The 25,736-nt window shown below is 36.0% G+C and overlaps 1 protein-coding gene across 3 annotated transcripts in view; it reads left to right on the forward strand.

Moving 5' to 3' along the window:
- CFAP299 (cilia and flagella associated protein 299) overlaps positions 1-25,736 on the forward strand; it is a 601,665-nt gene that overhangs the window by 492,468 nt on the left and 83,461 nt on the right. For all 3 annotated transcript variants that reach the window (XM_027087438.1, XM_027087437.1, XM_027087436.1), the window contains one exon: positions 15,216-15,358. In XM_027087438.1, the coding sequence (XP_026943239.1) occupies positions 15,216-15,358 (143 nt within the window). The remainder of the gene's footprint in view (positions 1-15,215; positions 15,359-25,736) is intronic.

The following is a 25,736-nucleotide window of genomic DNA, read 5'->3' on the forward strand; positions in this document are numbered from 1 at the left end:
CAATAGAATGCTAAGGTAATAATCCAGGCAAATGGGTACCCTCATTTAAAATGAGATTTTTGTCCCAAATCCCATGATGAGCGAAACTAAACCACACGAAGGATGCCTTTTTGTCTGTACTAGATTTTGTCTGAAGTGACCCAAGACACTTGAAATAGACTAAGAGGAACTTCTTGTCTCCTTTTCACACAAGCCGTCTTCTGTAATTCTTTGTTTACCAGGCTAATGAGAAAATCTTGGCAAGAAAACGAGCCAGAGGCGTGTTTCTAATTCTAATTCTAGCTCTGTCACATATAGCTATAACTTGGGGAAATTACTTCTCTCAAGTCACAGTTTTCTAATCAGTAAAGTGGAGGTGATAAGTGTGCTTGTTTGTTAGTTCATTGTGAGTACTAGATGAAATAATGCATGTGAAGTGTTTAGCACAGCGCATGGCCCAGTCTACACAGTGCATGACCCAGTTTGATCGTTTAATAAATATTAGATTTTAATAACAATAGCCGAAGCTTGGATGTGAGCTTAAATGGGATGTGGGAAAAGGATGCCTTTCAGCCACCTATAATCTTAGATGCAGGGTCACCTCGGGCACCTTAATAACAGTTGCCCTTTCACGTGATTCAGCCTAAATCCTTAGTCTATGACACCACGTGTTGCCAACAGAACCTCCGAGTTAATCAGGAATGTTCACTAGCGTTAAGTTTTCATTTCCTTCAGATGCTTTGCAGGAGTGGGTAGTGGATAGGATTTGAGGGTCTGGGGTATTCGTGCTAAATCCAATCTTACTATCATTTCTTCAACAATAATGTAAGTTAAATGCCAATTTGCTGTCTAAAACATGACTAAATAGAATTTATGGCTGTTGTGTTCATATTGGTTGCAGCAGCCTTCTAGTCCTGAAGGTTGGGACAAAGTCTTATACATCTCAGTTGTCTTTTCTGTTCCAACCTCCATTCTTATCACAGCACCATCTGCTCCAGCCCCATACTTTCTTCTCCAGAAGACCTTTTAAATTCTCCAGCGATGTCTTTAAATTAAAACTCATGGTACTCTGTTACATGAAACTACTCAGTGACTTCCTATTGCATTTTTTCCCATCTTTATTGGAGTATAATTGCTTTACAGTGTTGTGTTAGTTTCTGCTGTATAACAAAGTGAATCAGCTATATGTATGCATATATCCCCATATCCCCTCCCTCTTGAGCCTCCCTCCCACCCTCCCTATCCCACCACTCTAGGTGGTCACAAAGCACCGAGCTCATCTCCCTGTGCTATACAGCATCTTCCCACTAGCTATCTATTTTACATTTGGTATTGTCTATAAGTCAGTGCTACTCTCTCACTTCATCCCAGCCTCCCCAGTGAGGTGGATGGACCTAGAGTCTGTCATACAGAGTGAAGTAAGTCAGAATGAGAAAAATAAATACTGTATGCTAACACATATATGTGGAATCTAGAAAAATGGTACTGATGAACCTAGTGGCAGGGCAGGAATAAAGACGCAGACCTATCTCATTTAAATCAAATTGAAAGCCATTTTTAGAGCCCACTTAGCCTACAAAATTTAGGTCCTACTTAATCCTAAAATTTACCTCATGTCATCCCTTCCCCATCCACTTCTCTGTTCTCACAGTAATCCAGACACAATGACCTTCTTTCTATATTTTTGAACAAGCCAGGCGATTTCCTGTAAGAGGACCATTGCATTTGCTATTCCTTCTGCCTGGTATGTTATTACCTAGCATCTTCCCATGGCTTTTGTATTATTCAAGTTTCACTTAAAACATTTCCTCCTCAGAGAGGCCTGATTCAACCTCACTATCTAAAGTAGCTAGGTCCTTTCCAATTAATATCAACTTCATTGTTCTCACAGCACAGTATCTATACCTACAATTATTTGTTTACATATTTATGATTCTTCTTTCTCTACTGAAAAGCACTGTAGTGAGAGCAGGGACCTTATCTTATTCACCATTTATTATCAGTGTTTAGAACAGCGATCTGCTTATGGATTCTCAATAAATATTCATTAAACATGAGAATGAATGAATGACCTGAAATCTTTCTTTAGTAGTAGTCTCGTCCCCACTGACTCCCCGTCCCATACCTCTGAAATGTATTCAGCATTGAATATTGTTTAGGACTTTGCTACTTTTATATCAGTTAGCTTTTACCTAATCCCTTTAACTCTCCACATCAGGGGTCCCCAAACCCTGGCCTGTTAGGAACCGGGCCGCACAGCAGGAGGTGAGCAGTGGGCAAGTGAGCAAAGCTTCATCTGCCACTCCCCGTCGCTCACTTGCATTACCGCCTGGACCATTCCCACCATCGCTCGCATTACTGCCTGAACCATCTCTCGTGTTACTGCCTGAACCACCCTGCCCCCCACCATGCGTGGAAAAATTGTCTTCCACAAAACCGGTCCCTGGTGCCAAAAAGGTTGGGGACCACTTGTCCACATGGTCACCCTGCATTTCACATTCCAGGTAGTGCTGCACAGGCTTCCTTTGTTCATTTGCTTATGATTGCTGGGTGGGGCAGCATCACCTCTCTTTGGGGGCTGAGGACAGAGAGGTGGACACTTACTAAACCCTTGGATAAGTTCTTGTTTCCTCCAGAAGGTACTCACTTCCAGGCAATGTTGATAGGCAATATCCTTTAGACCATGCACAATCTTGTATAGAAGGCAAAGTATGGCTGTGTGAGTTTTTACAATCCCACCATGTTCCTAATTTATACATAGGGTTGAGGACATCTTACTAGAGAATGTGCTCATTGTCATAACAACAATTTACAACTAATTTTGAGACATTCTTCCATGCTTGCTGGGAGGTGGTCTGGTGTTGGAGAGAGCAAAGACTTGAGTTTGGAAACTTTCATTCAGAGTTCCAACTCGGCCTTTACTAGCTGTGAGTCCTTGGGCAAAATATAATATTTTTCTTATGTGATTAAAAAAATGAAAATAGAAATGCCTAACTTACTTAGTAGAAATGCAAGTAAAGCCCCTGTCACATAGAGGACTATCAATAAATTGTGACTCTTATACTTTTCGCCATCAAGTGTGCATATGACTCATGCCCATTTTGAGGTTAACGTTTGGAAAGTGGGTAGAAGAAAGATATTTTTCTTCTCTCTTTTGTTCAGTTATGCATTTAATCAATAAACATTATCGTATGTCTTCTCTGTGCTGGACATGAGGCTTGACTGTGGAGGAACAAAGGTACATGATGGTAACATCCCTGATCACAAGCAGCTTACAGTCTAACAGGGGGACAGTCAAGAGACCAATAAGATACAGTATGATAGTTGAGAGGAGAGTTAAGAAATGGGTTCTGTGGAGATACTGCATAGGGGCAGAGGTCCACAAAATCCTCCAAGAAAATGAGTTCTAAGAATAAGAGAAAATGCCCAGATGGTAAAGGAGAAGAAGTTCCTTCCAGATTTCCATATGGAGAAGTTGCCTGTCTTCTTCATTAGACTGTGAACTCCATGAGGTCAGGTTCTTATTTCGTTCAGTATTGTATCTCCAGCACCTAGGACAGCGCCCGGTGCACACTGGTCTTTCAATAAGTATATTTGAATGAGCCCCTCCAAAGCAAAGTATGATTAACTCTGTTCAGAAGCCTGTATTAAAAGATATAGATGAGTTTTTTAACTTCGAATTGTATGGAGACAATGAAAAAATTTTTTGAGGTTGACAGAATCCAGTCTATAATGAGAATGATAAATAATTTACTACACATTCATATTCAATGAATTATAGAACCTCACTATATAATGAGTTCAGATACCAATTTATAGTTTCTCCTCACTAAGGAAGTGGTTTTAACCCACAATTAGTCTTGTTAATTGAAGAGACTATGTTCTGGCTTTGTCATATCTTCATTGTCAGGATGCAGTTATCCCACTGGGATGACCATGTTCTGTCAGCCTCTCTTATTTCTGATTTCTTAGTCTTCAATCATGCCTGAAGCCCTTTGATCCAAACCAATAACACCATGCAAAATTCGAAGTGCCTATCAGCTTGCTAAAAAGAATCTATATGTGATGTCATAGTCATTTTTATCTTATTCCCTAAGCAATTGTATTATCCTTGCAAAATGAATGTTCCATCAATGTTAATGGTGGAAAGGAAGTAAAAATCCCTTTGTTCATAAGAATCACTTTGTTTTTGGAATCTGAATTGTAAAGGAAACCTCCCTTCCTGCCTGCCACCCCACGAGCATAGCAGAGGCTTCATAGTCAAATGCTTGGGTACAAATCCCAGCATTATCACTAACTATTCCACATACATTGATTTTGTTTCTTCATAGCCTCTTCCATTATTCTCTCCACCCTACTCTCTACCTAGGGAGGCTGCTTCTATGGAGTACATGCATGGTATCAGGGATCTGGACCCAGTTAGATTTGGCCAATATGAGGCTCCAGCAGGAAGGTATTTATTCCCTTGATCCTCCTTCTGTGAGATTACCTATAGCTATCTATGTCCTTTGACATCAGTTATCTGCTCTGCTCCAGCACGCTCTCAGCCTGTGCATTTCTCCTTCCCTCTTGGGTTCTGATAAACTCTCCCACTTGGGGGTGAGGGAGAGGCCTGTGGTAGGGATAGTGTCAGTTTCAGTACTAGTAGCCCTGGCTTCATGCAGGATCCCTTGTGGTGACCATATATGCCATCCATTAATCCCTGTATACATACACAAATGTTGCCGTTGTTTTCTGTTGGACTTCTGTCTGATACGCTAACCATATAAGCCTGGGTCCTAGCTCCTCCTCTTGCTTTAGTTTTCTTATCTGTAAAATAGGATTAACAATGTTACCTACATTGTGGGACTTGTGTTAGGATTAAATGAGAGAAATTTTGGCACTTAGTAAACACTCTTTAAAAGTTAGCTCTTAGCACTAGTATTATTTTGTTACATGGTGACACTTTCTGTGAAGCATGATTAAATAAATAGCACGCTCGCAGTTTATCTTGTTGGACTTTGTTTAATCACCTCAAATCCAAAACCATGTTGGTTATACATGTTCTTTGAACCAAGGGCCAGGGGAGATATTAAGCATACAAAGTTAGATAAAGATATAGTCTCCAGTCTCCAAGGACCTTGAACACTACAATATAAAATAGTAAGTGCAAAAAGAAAAATATTTTTTAAACTGTTATGGGAGCTCAGGTAACAAGCAGAGGAAATTCCCAAGATGCTTCTATTTTCAGAGGGAAAAATCATTGAATGTGAGGGAAAAAAAGATATTTTTGAAAGTTTGAGGACAGAAGATATAAAAAAATGGGAGTGTGGGAGAGGGGAAGAGCTTATCATAGACAATTATTATGCAAGCGCTATAGGTCCAAAGGAGTTTATGGTCATTAATATTTGTGAGAAGAGTCATTATAGTTTTCTTTTTTTCTTGCCAAACTCAGTCATAGCTATGCAAAAACAATAAAAGGAAAGTTGGGTCGAAACAGTACTGGAATTTTTTCAATGAGTGTAACAGGATATCTGCAAGGAATTTAAAGAGGTATGCAAGTGAACAATTATGATGCTCCACCATGGAATCTTAGCTGTATAAAGTGGAAAACGAGTATATAAAGAGGGTAGTAAACATTGAAACATGGTAGTTTAATGGATCAGCAGTTCCAAAGATCTGAAAGTGCTTCCAGATTATGTGAGCTAGAAAAATAGGAGGTGGAGGTTCAGAGAGTGGTATGTTTGGACAAAAGATTTTGGGGTCGTGTAGTTAAAGAAGAGTATGCATTCATTATAGAAAATTTAGAAAATATCATGCTATAGAAAAACATATACACTATATGCATACACATTTGTGTGTAAGGGTGTGTTTCTGAAGTATTACTTTCCATTATCCATCTATCACTCTACCAATGATATAAGATTTACTTTTTGTAACTTCATATCTAATAATGCAAGTTCTGCTGTTTATTCTTCCTTTTCAAAATTATCTTAGATAATGTTAACCACGATCTTCAAGGTAAAATTCTAAGGAATCAAAAGTACCCCACTGGTATTTTGCTTAAAATTTTAATACATTTATTTTATAATAATATATTTCCTTCAGCAATGTAACCTCTTTGTTTAGTTTTTATGTTATTTTAGAAAAGTTTTTCATAAAAGATGTTTGGAAGAATGTTATAATTTTTAAAAAGCATACTGAAAATAAAGATTGTATGCACAATAGCTAATAGGTTATTTCTAGTGTGAAACCAAGCTATTTTTTTTGTGTGTAGATATTTTGTACTGGTTTTAGTTAGCTGTCTCTGATTTTCTAAGTAAATTATCATTCTATATACAAATATGATAATTTTTCTCCTTTCCAGTATTTAGAGCTTATATATACTTTTAATATTATTTTCATTCATTAAAATTTCCAGAACATTTTGGATACTAACAGTGAGATCGGACGTTCCTAAGTTCTTAACCTCACTGGTAATGCAAAGAAGAACCTTTTCAAATATGGACATTTTTGTAAGCTAGGAGAGAAAAAAAATTAATAAAGTCAATGATTCCCTTCAGAAATCAAATCTCCAACTGTCGAAATATGAGCAAAACTCTTAGGTTCTTTATGGTAAATACTTATAGATTGCAAAAAATAGCCACCATTCTTCACTTTGTCTTTTATCCGTGCCCCTTTGCAATGACACTTGGCAAGTGCTCCCATCAAGAAGAGAAGTCACTCTGCCTGCCTCTTGAATCTCAGCTGGCCTGTGACCTGCTTTGTGCAACAGGATGTGGAAGGAAAAGTCTGCTGGTTCTGAGAGTAAGCCTCCAACAGGGAGGACAAAAGCTGTCTTTCACATAACCCTGAGAAGTGTGTGAATAGTGAAAAGATATGTCTAATCGCAAATGAATAAGAAGATATAGAATTTTGAAATAATTACCAGCATAAAAAATTCGGAAAATAACTTGTATCAGAGAAATTTATAGTGACAGACATTTTGAAATGTTAGAAAACAATTGTTTGTCCAAACTTAGATTCCATTTGCAAAATCATTTCTCTTCCAAAACAAAACAATTCCCTAAAACTAATGATTCATAAAGGCATTCCAGAGTCTTAAAATTCTAGGAGATAAAATTCTCTCTTCATTTATCTTTATCAGGGAGCATGCTGACAGTCTCAGTGGGGGAGTCACCAGTACTTAGCTTGTCTGACAGCTTTCATACTCTGAAATGGATGTTTCAGTTTTTGTGCAGCAACATACTGCTTAGTGCGCTTTTTATTTAACTGACTTTGGCTTCACTGTTGAAAAAGTCCCATTTCGATGTATCAGGTTTATGCCTCCTCATTAGTGTTTGGCAAGAAAAATCAGGCAACACATGTACTCAACTCATAACAAGTTTATGAATTTGTATTTTAATCCACTTCTGGGAAAACACAAGCAGCCAGAGATCCAAATGATATATTAATGGTCTAAATTGTACTTTAATTCATCTTTTCCCAACACATGAGAAGTAATGAGGACCTAACTAAGCATTCCATAAGTCTTTTGATTCACATTTGAGGTCACAGACCATCTCAGTAAAATCTCAGGTTCCACATGCTCCTTGGTGTCTGACCCCCCACTTCCATTTCAGGAATGCTTGTATCTTGATATTGATCAATAGCTTGTTCTTGTGCTTTTCATTGTTGTTTTTGTTACTTAAAAAAAAAATCTGTGTCTTTTGCTTAGGTTGCAAATAAATGTAGACCATTATTCATGGTTTCAAATGAGTATCATTTGGTTTACTGAAATACTTGTGTTGGTTGTAACTTGAATTATTCTAGAAAAGATTAAAGGGTCTTATCTAAGGACTATGAGCATTTTGGAAGTTTTCCTCTTATAAACATAGCATCGTCATTTAAAAGAGCCCTTCGATATATAACGTATAGAGTTTTCATGTGTCTTTTGGGAAATTAACTCTGATTAAAAGGTTATTAGAATGAATAAGACCATATATTGTATGATTCCATTTATATGAAAAAAAATTCAGAAAAGGAAAGTCTATAGAGATACAAAGTAGATTAGTGATTGCCTGGGACTGGGGGTGGGAACAGGGTTAACTGCAAATGGGCACAAGGGATCTCTTTGGGGTGATGAAAATATTCTAAAGCTACATTGTGTTTCACAGCTCTAGAAATTTACTAGAAGTCATTGAATTATACACTTAAAACTTTAGAATGAATTTTATGTTATGTAAACTATACCTCAATAACGCTATTATATTTTTTAAAAGAAAAAGAAAGGTTAGTAGAGAAGTTTAAAACAATTATTTATAACATTTTCTAATTCCTATTGAAACAACAGAGGTATCCAAATAAAAAAGCTTTCAGTTACTAAAATATGTCACACTCAAGCTGAAATAAACCTGGTTCTTCAAAGGGGCTCTGTTAACCTATTATATCCATTGTGGATGCCAGAATCATGATTTTACTGTCAATTAGGCCCATCCTGTATAATACCTGGAAAGATTGTTTAAATTTTAACTTCAAAATATATCCAAAGTTTTAACTGAGGATGACTAAATTTAACAAATGAATTGAAAATGTACTGCAACCTAAACATAATTATACAAACTTAGGTAATGGAATTCTGATATGATCATTCCATTTCCTTATCCCAAAGGTATTGACAAAACTCTTAACACAGTATAACTACAATAATGACAATATAGTAAAATTTTTTTAAGCAATAGGTAATATTTACTGAGGTTTTATCATGTACTAGGCATTGTTATGTGCTTAGCAAAAATAGTCTTATTTAATTCACACAGCAACCCTAAGAGGCAGGTGTTATGACCATTTTGTGATAGAGGAAACTGAATCTTAAAAAGGATAACTAACTTACCAATGTCACAAAGTAAGTAGGTGGCAGGGTCGGCATTTGGATCCAGGTCTGTGTGTCCACTGCATGGTGGTTAGGAGCATGGGCTTCATGGGAAGTAGGTGTGTGAGTGTATGTGCCCCACTCTCTAGCTGCATGTCCTTTGGGAGGTTCCTCAAACTCTCAATGCTTTGAGGTCCTACATTTATAAAATGAGGATAATAATGCTATCTAGCCATTATATATATTTTAGAGAATTAAATAAGATGATAAATATAAAGCTAATATTTTGCTCAAAACATAGTGGGTTCTTAATAGATGATAGATAGTAATATTAATGGTAGGAGTAATTAGTATTCACGTTGGAGGAAAATACACATTTTATAAATGAACACATTAAATTAATTAATCAAGAGCATTAGTTAACTTCATTCTAATTCTCTACCTCTCACCTCTTCTGTCTTACTGTTTTTCTACTACCCTACACTGTGCTTTTTTATTAAATTAATTAATTTATTTATTTATTTATTTTTGGCTGTGTTGGGTCTTCATTGCTGTGTGCGGTCTTTCTCTAGTTGCAGTCAGCGGGGAACTACTCTTCGCGTGGTGCGCGGGCTTCTAATTGCAGTGGCTCATCTTTGTTGCAGAGCATGGGCTCTAGGCACGCAGGCTTCAGTAGTCGTGGCACGAGCACAGTAGTTATGACTCGCGGGCTCTAGAGCGCAGGCTCAGAAGTTGTGGCACACGGGCTTAGTTGCTCTGCAGCATGTGGGATCTTCCTGGACCAGGGCTTGAGCCCATATACCCTGTACTGACAGGTAGATTCTTAACCACTGTGCCACCAGGGAAGTCCCTACACTGTGCTTTTTAATGATGCATTTCTAAAGTTAAATTTGTAATTTCCTGACTATCACCAATTACTATACATCAACAGTTCTAACCAGATTTTTTAAATAATTTCATAAAGCGTGTTATTCATTAGGAAGATTTTTCATTTTAGCAAATTTTTTTTAATTTTACTAAAAAGTTTTTTTTAAAAATATACTTTTACACATATGTAACCATACTTGGAAAGATATGAATAAAGTAATTTTCATTTGGTCTGTACAGATTTTTGTGAAAACAGCTCCTTCTGAATATTTTCCCAGGTCTAAAATTATAGAAATTTTAGTTGAACATTTTGTTTTTATTGAAAATAAAAGGAATCGTAGATACAATGATCACCAGAATTCCTGTTGGGAAAGAAACAGTATTTGCATGTTGTTTACAAATTGGGTGAATAGGGCAGAAGGTAAGGCTTTGGCAGCACCTAAATGTGAATTTAGCAGTTTCATGCAAGACAAAAGGAAGAGATTATTCTGTTACTCTGTAGAGTGGAAAGACAAACAGGTAGAAGGGAGAGGTTGCAAGAAGGCTTAACCACAATGTTATATCAGCTTCAGGTGTACCACATAGTAATTCCATATTTTTATAGATTATACTCCATACAAAGTCATAATAAAACATTGACTATGTTCCCTGTGCTGTATATTACATCCTTGTAATTTATTTATTTTATACCTAGTGGTTTATACCTCTTAATCCCCTTCATCTATTTTGCCCCTCTCCTCCCCCACTCCCCTCTGGTAACCACTAGTTTATTCTCTGTATCTGTGAGTCTGTTTCTTGTTTTTGTTATATTTGTTTTATTTTTTAGATTTCACATGTAAGTGAAAATATACAGAATCAGTCAGCTATCCTTCAATAAAAAAGAAAAAGAAAAAAGAAAGAGGAGGCTTAACTAACTAAATGCTTAGGTCCAAGCAGGATTTTGACCTCTTGTTTATTTTGGTGTGTTTTGTTTTGTTTTGGGGGGTGTTCAGTTTGGTTTGGTGTAGAGACTTGCTGGATTTTGCAGGAACCTATTTAAGGGCATAGGACTTATGAATATAGAGAGGCATTAAGAGTTTGAACAACCCACCCAAAGACACACAGTGAACATGGAGGGAATCACACTTATACCCAGTTTGGCCTTAACTGAAGTTATCTAGCTTCAGAAGACCCCAAAATCTCAGGATTCACAAAAATCACAGAGCAGGCACTTAACTCTCACAAGACTAGAGAAGTGAGATTTGAAATTTATTCAGATTTCCATGGGCAGAGGGCTTTAACACACATGGCAAGGATATATATATAATAAAGTAAAATAGTGAAATTATGGTCAAATATACATCATTTTAGACAATCAGTCATTTTATCCACAAGGACATTAAAGACTAAAGATGTTTAGGTACTTGACTAAGTTAAAAACTGAACAGTCAAGCTTGTATATTTTAATTCTTTACAATCTATATTTATTCTATAATATTTAAATATTTATTCTCTTGGATCTAGAGCTTAATGAGAGAGATAAATTTACCACAGTGATGATGACTTATTCTACAGTCCTATCAATTTTTGCTTTAGCTATTTTAAGGCTATGTTTTCAAAGGTTCATTCAAGTTTAGAATTATTATATCTTTCTGTAAATGGAATCTTTCATCATTATCTAGTGACTCTCCATCTCTAGTAATGCGTTTTGCTTTAAAGTCCATTTTGCCTAATATTAATATGCCAATACCAGCTCTCTTTTGGATAGGAATTTTCTTTTGTGTATTCTTTGATTATTTAATTTTCAACCTTATATTTTACTTCATATTTTTGTATTCACTCTAATAATCTTTGTCTTTTAACTTAAACATTTGGCCATTTACATTTATTGTAATTACTTAATTATTTAAATTTATTATTATTGTATTAATTTGCTAGAGCTGCCATAACAAAATACCATAGACTGGGTAGCTTAAATAACAGAAATTTATTTTCTCATAGTTCTCAAGGCTAGAAGTCCAAAACAGATCAAGGTGTTGGCAGATTTGGTTTCTTCTGAGGCCTTTCTCCTTGCTTGCAGATGGTTCCTCTCACTGTGTCTTCACATGGTCTTTTCTCCATGCACACAACCCCCCAATGTCTCTCTGTGTGTCCAAATTTCCTCTTCTTATAAAGTCAGATTGCATTAGGGCCTACCCTAATGGGCTCATTTTTACTTAATTAACTCTTTAAAGGTCCTTTGTCTAAAACATTCTCTGAGGTACTCAGGGTTAGGTTTCAACATATGGATTCTGAGGGAACACAATACAGCCCATAATACTATCATTACATTTGTGTATTTTACTTGTCCTGCCTCTTCCAAATTTTTCCTCTCCCTTCTTGCCTTCTGTTTCATTGATTGATTGCTTTTTCCTCACTTTGTTTTATCCTCTAATAATTTAAAGATGATATACACTATCTCCTGTCGTGACCCAAATTTATACATACATATTTAGCAAATTCTAAAGTTAATCAGTATAGCTGCCCTCATTCTAAAAAATTTAGACACTCCAACTTTAACTCTGACAACTTTCTCCAAACATACATTTATATAAAAAATTTTAGGCATACTGTTATCTTTATTACAGAAGATACTGTTAACATTTGTTTATATTGACCTATATATTTATAATATTTGATTCTATTCCTTATCTATTCTATTTTTTCTTATTATTCTACTCTTTATCTCTAACTTGCCAGCTGGAGTCACATTCTTTTGCCTGAAGTACATCCTGCAGAATTTCTTTGAGCAAGAGGCTGTTGTTAGCCAAGTCTCTTATTTATTTATTTATTTATTTATTTGGTCTAAAAAATCTATATATTGTTCACCATAAAAGTGTTTTCTCTGGATGTAACTCTGGAATGATTCTTCTTTTCTCTGAACACAGTGGAGATATTTTTTCATCCTTTATTTGTTTCTCAGCTTTATGTTGCTGCAATAGGTCCTGTTAGTCTCTCTATCTGAAAGACTGGATTTTGTTTCCTGTCACCCCCACCTGACATAATCATGAAATCTTTGCTGAGATTCTCTAAGGTTGGGCAAATACCTGCAAGACAAGGATGACTTTAGGGTTCTGCTTTCCTCTCTGGGCTCCTGCTTTCATTTATTTTTTGGACTCTGAGTATTCATCATTTTCTTGCCAGTGTATCAATGCATGTTACAAATGTTAAAATTTTTTAAATTTTATCCAAATTTCTTATTTGTTTTCAGCAGGAAGGTCAGTTACAATATCTGGTATGCTATTCTGCTAGAAGAATAAGGCTGGTCCATCTCTCATTTAAAGAGAGAAAGACAGAGAAACAGAGACAAAAACAGAGACAGAGAGAGACAGAGGAGCTTTCTTTTCTGTTAATAGAGTTCCATTTTGAAAGGAAAGGACTTATTTTGGATATTTTTCCCCCTCTCAGTCCCTGCATGATTTGCCTTACATCAGGAGCAGCCTTGATTGAATAAAGATTACAAGCACCTTTTGTATTACACATGAAATATGTATAGCTCATGGCCTTGTTTAAGTAGGGACAGCAAAGTTAGTTATTGGTTTAGTTGTGTGAGAATCTCAAGAAGTCTAAGTTACTATCCATTTAAATTTTGTGCTGTATAAACTAAAAACTAGGTGACTAAAAGCATGGAGAAATCCATATAAATTTAACTGGGAGTTACATGGGGGAAATGAGAAGGACTATGGATTGAGTTTATACACAATTGGGCACAGAAATAACAATGAATATTAGTTCATCCAGGCATATCTATGGGAAACATCACTAATCCAGTACAATCCTCCCTCCCCTCCCTCCCCTTGGGCTGAGAAAGTGCCTCAGAATTCTTCTCAGCACCCAGTGCTGTTCCATAGTAAGCTGGAAGATGAAGCATCAGCAGAATAACAAATAATTCTAAGTTGTGTCTCTGTTCCTCCATTTTTCTGTTGGCATATTGTTAGCAACCTGTTTTCATAGGTGTAGCAGGGGAAAGAATTATTTCAATTTTCTAACTTCACCCTTTTGGAAACTCTGCTATCTGAGGCGACCTGTGTTAGTGCTCCCTATAATTGACTACACAAAGACCCAACAAGTAACAATCCAGTAATTGCTCAAGAGGAACAGGAAGGCTTGTTTACAGGTTCTTCCAAATATAGAACTTCTCCATGAAATTCTACATTTTGATCTAGATTTGGAAATGAATACATTATGAACTTTTCCAATTACACTTAGTGTTTTTTTCTTTTTCTTTATTTCCTCCTAGAACTTGAGATCAATGTCTACTGGCTTAAGCAGGAAAAGACTACAATTCTTCTATTTGCATTACCTTGTTTCCACTTTAGGGCCTTTCTACCAGCTGTTCCCTTTTCCTGATAGGCTCCTATTCTAGATCTTTACAAGGCTTACCTCTTCTTAGCCTTCAAGTCTTGGCTTAAATACCTCCTCAAGGTCTTTTCTGATTACTCTACCCAAAGTAGCCTTCACCACCACCAACTCCTCTAGCCAACCATCTTCTTTATTTGCTTTATTAACACTTATCCCTCACTGTAAGTATTGTTTTCTCTTCATGTCTATTGTCTGTCTCTGCTTACCTAAACATAAGTTCCAAGAGATCAGGACCTTTACTATCTTGCTTATCACTGTATCCTTGGCACATTCAACAGTGTCTCACATGTAGTAGCTGCTCAAAGATATTCGTGAAGGAATTGATACAAAGGAGAAATATGTACTTTCTGTATAGGTTTGACCTATAAAATTAATTTTCTAAAGAGATTTTAATTTGTAAAGAGATTTTTTTAAGTGGTTCATTTTTTTTAAACTATTTATTTATTGGTCATGCTGTGCAGCATGTGGATCTTAGTTCCCTGAACAGGGATCAAACCTGCACCCACTGCAATAGAAGCACAGAGTCTTAACCACTGGACCACCAGGGAAGTCCCAAAAGATTTTAATTTGCAAAGAGATTTTAATTTTGTAGAGATTTTTTTTGACTCTTATGATAATAAAAAGAAGGGACCCCATTTTTCTATATATAACATAAAATATATAGCTGTTTAAATGGAAAAAGAATGTAATGATTAGAAGTACAAACACATGAGCCTGGGTTTTAATCTGAGCTTCTCAATTTACTAGCTGTGTGAGGTACTCAACCTCTCTGTTTTTCAGTTTTTTAACTTGCAAAATGATGACAAAGAGAAGACAATGGGACTGGGAAAAAAGTAAATAATGTTTTATTTTCAAATACTGAAAATAATATCTGTCCTTAGGAAGACTTCTATGAATTATTTATTGATATTGTTATATACAATTGCTATATATAAACATTATATGCATGTTCAGTTAACTTTTCATAAATTTCTTCACTGCCAGGAGAAAATAATAATACTTACCCCATAGGATCATGGTAAGTATGAAGCATAAAGCACTTAGAATAGGGTATAACACAGGTATCACTCAATAACTGTAGATTTTATTATCATGTAAAATTTACTGAAATGAGTTTTGTTCATTTACTCTCTGCATTCTCTATTTTTCTATGTACCAGTCCGTGATCTTTATTCGTGACAGAAATTCTCATGGGCAGGAGGTGTCAGGATACATTGACTATGCTCACAGGCTAAAGACTGAAGATTTTGAAGTCTACTTTAGTGGAAAAAAAAGACTTCTTCCAAGACCCACAGATATGAGGTAAGTTGTGCACATTTTTCACAACTTCAATAAGAGAGCAAGCTTCTCAGAGGTAAAGATAAGGATTTTTATTTTATTTTCTGGAACATTAATGTATATATAGCAGGAATGTGGTAAGAGTGGTTTGAATAAAAAGTAAATACATTTTAAAACAGGGAATGAACATAGATGCATATTTTCCATTAACAGCCTGAGGAAGGGAACTCTTCAGAGATGAGATAAGTAAATTCTCAGTGACATTCCTTTTAAATGATAAGTAGAGCCTAAAATTTGCTACTCTCACATGGCTCTTGCACTACTTGGGACTTCATCTGTCTAAAAGCCTCAAGAGCAGTCCATGGAACACATTCCACATTCTCCTCCCACTTTTTTTTTTTTTTTTTTTTGGTCACCAACCAAAATCCAGGCCTCTGAGTAGCTCACTTTCATTTACTCTCACCACTGGCCTATTTGGGGATTTCTTCTACTCATGATTCTTTTTACTATTGACCCCTATCCTTTCCTCTGTAACCCTTATCCCACCACATAGGATCTACTCTACAAAGTCAACCTATTTATAGATCCCGATCCTTCTACCACCTCCTGAATAGCTCTCAAGCTAAACTTTTTATTCTATACCTCTCACTTATCACAGAACACAAAAGTAGTAGCAGCATTCTGCTTTAACTCTCCACTGCCATATCCAGATTATTTAATACTTTTTTTAATTGGGGTATTAATGAGAACCTGCTGTATAGCACAGGGAACTCCACTTCACTGTACAGAAAATTATTTGACACTTTTAACAACACTATTCCTCTGACATTCCTGCCCTCTTGTGTCCATCCTTCTTGCTATTATCTAAAGACTTCATAACCCATCACCATTTCATGGACATACCCCTTTTCCTATCCAACCTAGATGCATAGCAAAATCATTTAACTTGACTCTTGCAATAATCCCAGCTGCCCATGTCTTTTTGTGCTTTGGTTGTATCTGCCCTGATGACCCTCAAAAGCAGATTGACCCAATTATCCTCTTGCTTGCACCGTTAGCTTGACCCCTGGGTAACGCAGAAGGAAATTTTAAGAAATTTCACAAAGGTGTGGATGGCTGCTACCAATAATTTATGGTCTCCAAACTCAGCCAGCCCCTTTTTGGCCTCAGCCACCCATTTATTTGCTGTTTCTCAATTCATAGTTTTACCATTCTCCCCCCCAAAATATTCTGAAGCTGCACCACTCTCTCAAAATCATTGTTCTCAACTGCTGACCCTGACTCCTGTCCATATTTGCCTCACATTTCACAGAGAACGTTAAGTCTAAACATAGAAACCAACACCTGATCTGTCTCTCTGTCAACCAAAATCAGCTTCCTCACTAGCTGGTGCCCCCCTCAGAGTGCCCTTCTGATTATTCCCAATCACAATTCCATTCTGGCTGCTACTGGCCCCTGGGCCCACCATCTATGTTCAGAACACATCTGCCCCTAACTCTTAGAACACCACATGCCCTCCTTCCCTCAGCCCACCTCTCAGAGGCCCAATTTTCTACACACTTGTCCACATTCTCCCAACACAGCAAGCCTTAGGCTTCCCCAAAGACCACGAGGGAGTATATGCCCTTAGAGTGACTCAGGCTTTTCTGGTGACGTTTCTGAAATAAAATAAGTGGCTGCACTCTCTACTTTTTGAAACAGATTTTTTCTGGAAAAAAAATTAGTAGTTCATTTTTATTAAGTGAAATATTCCTTTATACATGCATCTACTCTCACCACACTTTTCCAGATTCAGAGAGAAAAGGACTCCTTGACTTGGTTAGACCTAATTTATTCAACTTGTTTTTTATCCTTTTCACCCTTCTTTTCACTGAAGCCATACTTTATCTATCGTTCTCTTTTTTTATATATATACATTCTCAAACTGACTCTCCCAACTGGCTCTTTTATCTTGCCTCTAAACATGCTGGAACAATTTCTATATTAAAGAAAAGAAATCCTCTACCTCTCTTATAATTTCCTGCTAAGCTCCTCAAAAGAACAAGTGTCTCCAACTCTCACTTCTCATGTAGGTGCTAACCCATTGTAATTAGCCCTCTGCCACCGTTATTTTTTTTTATTATTATTATTATTTTTTGTGGTACGCAGGCCTCTCACTGCTATGGCCTCTCCCGTTGCGGAGCACAGGCTCCGGATGCGCAGGCTCAGCGGCCATGGCTCACGGGCCTAGCCGCTCCGCGGCATGTGGAATCTTCCCGGACCGGGACACGAACCCGTGTCCCCTGCATCAGCAGGCGAACTCTCAACCACTGCTCCACCAGGGAAGCCCCTGCCACCGTTATTCAAATGAAACAATTCCTGCTAAAATCACCAGTGACTGCCAATTTCAAAATCTTATGCACTATTTTTATTTCTCATCTTATTTAACTTCTCGACATTATTTAATTACTGTTGGTTAATCCTTATGCTGATTAATTCTTTCTTCTCAAAACTATTCAAATATTCTAACATTTTATGTCAGAATCTCTCATTGAACTCGCCCCTTGTTTATTTCATGCATGTTGGTAATCACCAGGGTTCATCCTTGGACTTCTTTTCTTACCATATGCATTCTCTTGAGTGATTTGATCACTTTTCTGGTAAACTATAACCCTAGCACAGATCTCTTCTTTATTTAAGACTCAATTATCCTATTGCTCACTTGAGAACCTTCTGGGTATCCCATTAGCATCTAGAACTTATTTTCAAAATTAAAATCATTTTTATCTGTGAAGCCTACTGTTGCTTCTGTGTCCCCTTTCTTGGCAAATAGTACCACCCTGGTAACCCAAGGCAAAATCCAAATGTTATCCTAGACCTCTTCCTCGCCATCACCACCACCTCTATAACTAATGATTTACTAAAAATACTAGATTCTGTTATATTAAAAGCTTTGTTTATATTAAAGCAAATATACAATGTCATTTCACTTGTAAACACTTCAGTATGAATCTTCATGTGATAACATTTTAAATAAAACCATCATGACATTATACCTAATAAAATAATTCCTTAATATCATCTAATACCTAGTTAGTCCTTATTCATACTTCATTGACTATCTTAAAGTTATCTTTCCATAGCTGGTTTGACCAAATCAAAATCCAAATAATATTGTGTTATTCTTTTACTTTATAACAGCCCCCTTCCTTCTTTTTATCATTTATGCTGTGATTTGTTGGAGAAACTAGGTCATTTGTCCTAAGAAATGTCATATTCTAAAAGTGACTGATTGTGCTCATGCTGTTGTTTGTTACACACTCCCTCTATCCTCCTATTTCCTGTCAACTGGCTTGATGAAATTCAGTTTCAATTTTTTTTAGGTAAGTTTTTTTTTTTTAATGTGAAACTCTGTGAGTTTGATCAGTAGGTTCAGGTGGTGTCAGTCTGATGACTCTATTATAAAGTTCCCATCAAATTTCACCCAGTGGTTTTAGCATACAATAATGAAGTCTACCTAAATGTTTTTACTAAGGTTTGTATAGTGATGATTTTCTAATTCCATCATTCATTCTGCATTTTTTAACTAGAATTCTTCCACAGAGAATAACTTTTCCTCATTGTTTATTTGATTGCCCTGAAATGGAATTCAATTCATGCAGAAAGACAAAATAAATGTTTTATTATTTTCCTTAGTTTATGAAAAAATGCAAAGCCGAAAGCACAAGAGTATACAGATAGTGCCAAATTGTTTTCAAAGTGGTTATGCTATTTTATATCCACCAAAAATACTATATAAGTGCTCTCATTAGCCCTCATCCTTACCAACACATGACATCTACAAACTTTTTTTTCCACTGTGCTAAGTTCTAAATGATCTCTCATGGTGGTCTTAATTTTTATTTTTGTGATTACTAGTCAGATTGGGGATCTTTTATTGGTTGTTCATTTCCTTTCTTTGAAGTATCTATTAAGGTTTTTCCTCATTTTTTCTATTGGTTATTTATTCTTCCTTTTCTTATAAATTGTAGGAGTTCCTTTTGTTTTTTTGAATATTGATTAATCCTTTGTCTCTTATATATATTGAAAAATATAATCTTCCAGTATGTAATTCTCCTTTCACTTCCTTTACATGGACTTTTGATAGTCAGAAGTCAGAAGTTTTGATAGATTAGTTCATTTTATTAATCTTTTCCTCAGAGGTTTGCATTTTTTGTGTTTTGTTTAACAAATTCCTACCTTTCTGGAAGTCATAAAGATATTGTCCTATAAAGTACTGTGGTTTTGCTTTTTATTTTATATCTTTAACCTACCTGAATTTAAAACTGTATATGGTGGTTAGGTAAGGGTGCACTTTTTGTTTTTGTCTTCCATATGACTAATAATGTGTCCTAGCAACATTTATTGAAAAGTCCACTGTCCCTTCTCCCACATCTGCAACACCATTTGTGTCAAAAGTTGAGTTCTGTATGTGCTGGGTTGTTTCTGGGCTCACTCTTTTGTTTTACTAGTCTCTCCTTAAAATAATAAAATCTTACTCATTTGTTATATGTTCATAATAATTCTTGATATAAAGAAAGGCAATTTCTCCATCTGGTTTTTCTTTTTCAAGCGTATCTAGTCTATGCTTGTCCTTTACTCTCTCATATAAATTTAGTCAACTTCAAATATTCACACACACAAAATGGTGTAATTTTGATTGGAACTGCTTTCAAGTTATGACCAATGTACCACTGATTGACATCTTTATGGTATTAAGTCTTCCATTTATTTATTTACATTTATTTATGCCCCTTTAATGTCTTTTAATGATATTTTATAATTTTCTCAATTAGAGAGCTTTGTCATTTTGGTTTTTTTTTCCTCCTCGGTGCCAGATTTCTGAGCTTTCAAACAAAATTAGCTCTATTACGAAGATCCCATTGTAAAACTTTACCATGTTGAGTTTAATTTACGCCATCCATCAGAATCATACTTCAGATTTTTCACTCAAGAGATTTCATGCCATTAAATGACTTAAACAGTTGTTACTAGAGGAAAAAAATATCTTTGGTATCTATAATTCCACACTTAGTTTGATTCAGAACTAAAACAAAGACTTTATAAAGCTTTCAAAAGGTCCCTTTCTATTTACTTATCTTTTGACATGCTGTTTTATTCTCTGTAGGAAGAGACAGTAGTTCTGTGATTAGAATCCTGCCTTGCATTTTTACTGTGGAAAACATAAATATGAGCAGACAGCTGCAACTGTTATGAAATGCAGCAGTAGAAAGGGCCGAGAACTTGATCACCTTGTCAATTCAGACTTCATCTTGACCATGTGTTTACAATTCAGTACCTTCCTTTGGGCATGATTGTGAATAAACTATAAGCAAATAGCATGTTACCATTTACCAAGTTCCTTTATACTTCCCTAGAACAACTTTGTGAAATAGGTTCAACAAGCATTATTCTTAACATCTGAGGGAGGATAAAAGAGGATGAATCACTTGCTAAAGTTCACAAGTGAAACAGTGATAAGTGAGAACAAGTTCTTAGGAATTCACTGCTTACTTCCAAAACACTCTTCTAGGTTTAAAAGTGTTTGTATCCTGAGGACATTTGCACTATGTAGAATCCTTGAGTTACATTCTGCCCCACATTTAGCTGCTTAAATTTCTGTATTTATGTATTGTTGAACAAAGATCTAAGGTCTGCCTGTCGAGCTCTACCGATCCCTCAAATAGAATCGTCAGGAGGAAATGAAAAAGTTCTCTTTGTGTTTCTCTTTGGAGAGTCCATGAAATATTCATACCCTTGACCGAGGAATGCCCCTAAATACTAAAGCTTAGAGAGGTATTATTGTCAAATTTCCCTTGCCGTCCCATTGTCTGTTTTATTAAAACGTTGAACGTGCCAAATCTCTGAAGTTAGAACTATAAAGTTGCACTTATCCTGTGCTTAAACGCATTCTCATGAAAGCATCTGGTAACATGTTGGCAGGTTGTGAAGTTTAAAAAAAAAAAGGAGTAAATGACTCAGTGCTTCTACAAGGGGTATATAAAATATTGCCTATTTTAAAGTTATTAATATTATTCCACATCTAAATATGGTGACCAAACATTAGAATATCAATTTAGTCTCTTCAACAGATATTTGCTAAATTTGAAAGAGAAGGGAGTGCTTTGGGGGGCGAAAGTGCTGATTGAAGAAGACTTGCCATAACCATCTAGCTCCTAGATATTCAAAGAGTGGTCCATGGACCAGGAGCACTGACACCACCTGAGAGCCTGTAAGAAGTGAAGGATCTCAGGCTCTATCCCAACCAGTGAAGCAGAAATGGCATTTTAACATGATCCCCCAAATTTCAATATGCATATTAAAGTTTGAGAAGCATACTGTAGACCTATGCTGCCCAGCAGGGTCGCCACTAGCCATATATGACTATTGAGTACTTTCAGTGTAACTAACCCTGAATTAAGATGTGCTGTAAGTGTAAAATACACACCTGATTTTGAAGACATCATAAAAATATAAAATATGTTATTAATAAATTTACATTCACTATGTGTTAACATAATAATATGCTAGATATATGGAGTTAAATGAGATATATTATTAAAATTATTTCCACCTATTTCTTCTTACTTGTTTTTAGTGTGGCTACTAGGAAATTCAAAATGACATATATGGCTCATGTTTATGGCTCACCTTATACACACACACACACACACACACACACACACACACACACACACAGCACTGTTCTGGTCTGCTGGTCCCCAACCCAGAGGTTCACTCCCATCCTGATCTTTAGGACCAATACTGATCTTAGGTAGGTGTGATACAAGAAGTCATAAACTAGAGATCACCATTTAATAGGGTCTGGCTACAGACATATTTTATTTGCCCTGCACAATATATTTAAAAGTTCTGTCAATGTCAATGTTCTAGAAACAGGAAACGTCACATAAAATATCTTTGAGTTGCAGATTCTCCTAAAAACTGATAAGGTATTCCCACACTGAGCCTACATTCTCTCATTCCAGCCATGATCTTGAATTAAATAGAAGCTGCTCCGTGAGATGGGGTATGTTCTCACCAGATTAACAGAGACTTGCCCACTCATACTAACTGCACAGTCATCCTTGAGTCACTCATTCAGATAACACCTATCAGATTCTTCTAGGCATTTGAGTTTGTGACTTCCGGTCTAAATTCCCACCTTAGGTTTTTAAAGTCATATTTGCCATTAACCCAGTCATGATCTCCTTTGCTATACCCCTCTGGGTGGGTTTAACTTCAGCCCTTGGGCTCTCTCAGGTTGTTCCATACCACTGTGACTGGTCTGAGTCAAAGCCTGAGATGGTTATGATGCTGATAAAAATTAACTGAGAGCTTACCGTGCACAAGGCACTGTGCTAAATAATTTATATACATCATTTCACTTACTCTTTACAACAACCTTGTGGGTTAGGAATATTTTTCACATTTTAACATCAAAGAACATGCATCATAATGGTGTTAATTGGCTTAACCAAAGTTACACATAGACGGTTGCACTCAAAATCCAGGACCAAATAGAGATCTGTGGAACCCCAGATGTCATGATTTTGCTCCGGACGCGCAGGCTTAGCGGCCATGGCTCACGGGCCCAGCCGCTCCGCAGCATGTGGGACCTTCCTGGACCGGGGCACGAACCCGTGTCCCCTGCATCGGCAGGCAGACTCTCAACCTCTGCGCCACCAGGGGAGCCCCATGATTTTTTTTTAATCGATGCTACATGATTCTACTTTAGGACTTTGTCATGAAAAGATATTTTCCCCTTTAGTATCATATCCATATCCTAGTCATTGTCATATATTTCTTTTGCAGATGTGTATCTGACTTGACAAGACCTAATTTGGGGTTGTTTTTCAGAACTTTAAGCAATCCTGCTATCCATGGTTAAGACTGGGGAATTTCAGCCATCCTGTACCCACCCTTGCCACTTCCTCCTTTCATTGAGCTTGGCAGAAAACAACTCTTTGTACTTGACCAGGCTTTTATTTTCAGTCACTATGAGTAAGAATTATAGTGTCCCACAGCTTTGTGTGTGGAAGAGCTCAGGACAGAATTAAAAGTGGCCTTTAATTGTGGCTTCAGCCTAAAAATCTTTAGGGAAAAAAATGGCCCTGACTTGTTGAACCTCAGTTACGTTCCAGGATACTTTTAGAATCTATTCATATCCTCTGAACTATGGTTCACATATTTTTTGTAATATCTACATGGAATTCTTTTACAAATAAATTTAATTTTCCAATACTTGACTCATTTTAGTTTTTCCTTATCCAAAGGTAAACACTAGCTACTATCTCTCATGGAAGACTCAAGGATGGAGAAGAGAGATCTGAAAGATGGACCTCCTTCTGTTGGTCTATAAAACCCAAATATATGAGAATAGTTCCTACTGAATTCCTACTGAAATATCTGTCTACATTATTCTATGGTAGAATTCTATCTAGGCTGTTTGGCTCATTGCCTTAAAAAAAGTCAGAATCCCAGAGCAATTATCTGGTAGTATCTTTAATTGTCTAGAATGTGTTTCCCTGAAGATTGTGTCTCTGGGTAAACCTTAAGTGAATAATTAGAGATCTGAGACAACCTCTAGTTCACTGACAACATTTACTGTGGTTGTGACAGTATTATTCTTTACACAAGATTTTTTCCAGCATTTAAAAAAATTTGGTAAAATATACGTAGCATAAAATTTACCATTTTAACCATTTTTAAGTGTACTGTCCAGTGGCATTAAGAACATTCAAACTGTGCAACTCTTCCAACTTTTATTATAAAATTTAAAAAATTTTTGAAAAGTTTGAATAACAGTACAATAAATGCCAATATACTCACAACCTACACTGAACAACTGTTAACATTTTTCCAAATGTGCTTTATCTCTCTTTTGTATGTTGCTGTGTGTGTATGTGTGTGTGTACCATTTTAAAGTAGCTTGCAGATTTACCCCTAAATGTTTCACCATTCATGTCCTAAGAATAACAGCATTCTCCTATATAACATTACCATTATCATATACAAGAAAATTAATAATTATTTCCTATTATTATCTAATATCCTGCTCATATTCAAATTTTCCTAATTGTTCCAAAAAGTGTTTTGTAGCTGGTTTTGTGAACCTTCATCCAAACAGTGTACAAAAATTGCATTACTTATGTATTTTGACTCTCTTTTATTCTAAGATAGCACCTTCTCCCCTACTTTCCAACAAGGTATTTTTTTCTTGGTTGTGATATTGTTTTTCTGAAGAGATAAGGCCAGTTGCCTTTTACATTGTCCTGTATTCTGGATTTGTCTGATTGTTTCCTTGGAGTATTATTTGATTTGCTTCTCTCATATCTGTATTTTCTTTAAACTGGGAGATAAGTCTAAAAGCTTGATTGTATTAAGTGTAAATATTTTTTCAGTAAGAATTCTCTATTGGTGACAACTATGTATTGCATCATATCAGAAGGTGCTTAATGTCAAATTGTTTTATAGTTAGTGATACTCAATTTGACCCCTTAGTTAAAGAAGAATTATTAAATATTTCTTCTGAAAAGCTATATTTTATTTTCCTTGGGAAAATTTTATAGTAGCTAAACTAGTATGAACTAACATTTATGTATTTGTTTATTTCCTATTTAAAATCTATGTTTTTTAAAAGAAAGACTATTAGTAGCAAATTAACCTTGATATCCAGAGTTTTTTCATTTAATTTTCTAAATCAGAATAAAGGACAGTATTTGTTACAACAGAATTCAAATAAAGTTATACTGTAGAGCTGTCAGAAATCATAAACAATTTCTAATATGTAGATAAACTGTGCACCAAAACTGCACTTATTTATGGAACTCAGAACCATTTTCCTAGAGAAACTATCAGTCCATTTCCTAGGTCAGCTCACAAAATGCCAAACCCATTATTTCTTTTGAAAAATTAATTTTGTTTTATGTAGCAAAAAGAAACTCTGTGACAGCAAATAATGTCTCCACCCTCTTGCAAGTTCCCTGCCTCATGTATATGGTGACCATCCCATTTGGGTTAATTAAATAAGTAGGGACACTCCATGATAATCTTCCTTCAGATAACATATCTGTGACCATCATGGAATCAAAAAAAAGGAAGGTAACATGCTTCAGGGAACACATCTTGCTCTCTGGAGTAGTAGGCAAGATCAGTTCCTATTCTTTGAATACATGCAAATCAATACATTCCGGGTAGATTCTGTTCAAAAGTCCAACATTCATAACTTGGGGAACACTATCAATCTGGTGATGATTGAAAATCTAAATATCTAAGGATGCTTATGTGTGAGAAGAGGATTAATGGCTTGCTTAAGCACAAAAGGGTAAATGTAATAGAAGTGATGTGAATTAAATTTTTACATGATCATGCTGTCTCTAGA

The sequence above is a fragment of the Aethalodelphis obliquidens genome, unplaced genomic scaffold (genome assembly GCF_003676395.1).
Source record: "Aethalodelphis obliquidens isolate GAN/ISIS:26980383/991018 unplaced genomic scaffold, ASM367639v1 scaffold59, whole genome shotgun sequence".
In the NCBI taxonomy this organism is placed as follows: domain Eukaryota; kingdom Metazoa; phylum Chordata; class Mammalia; order Artiodactyla; family Delphinidae; genus Aethalodelphis; species Aethalodelphis obliquidens.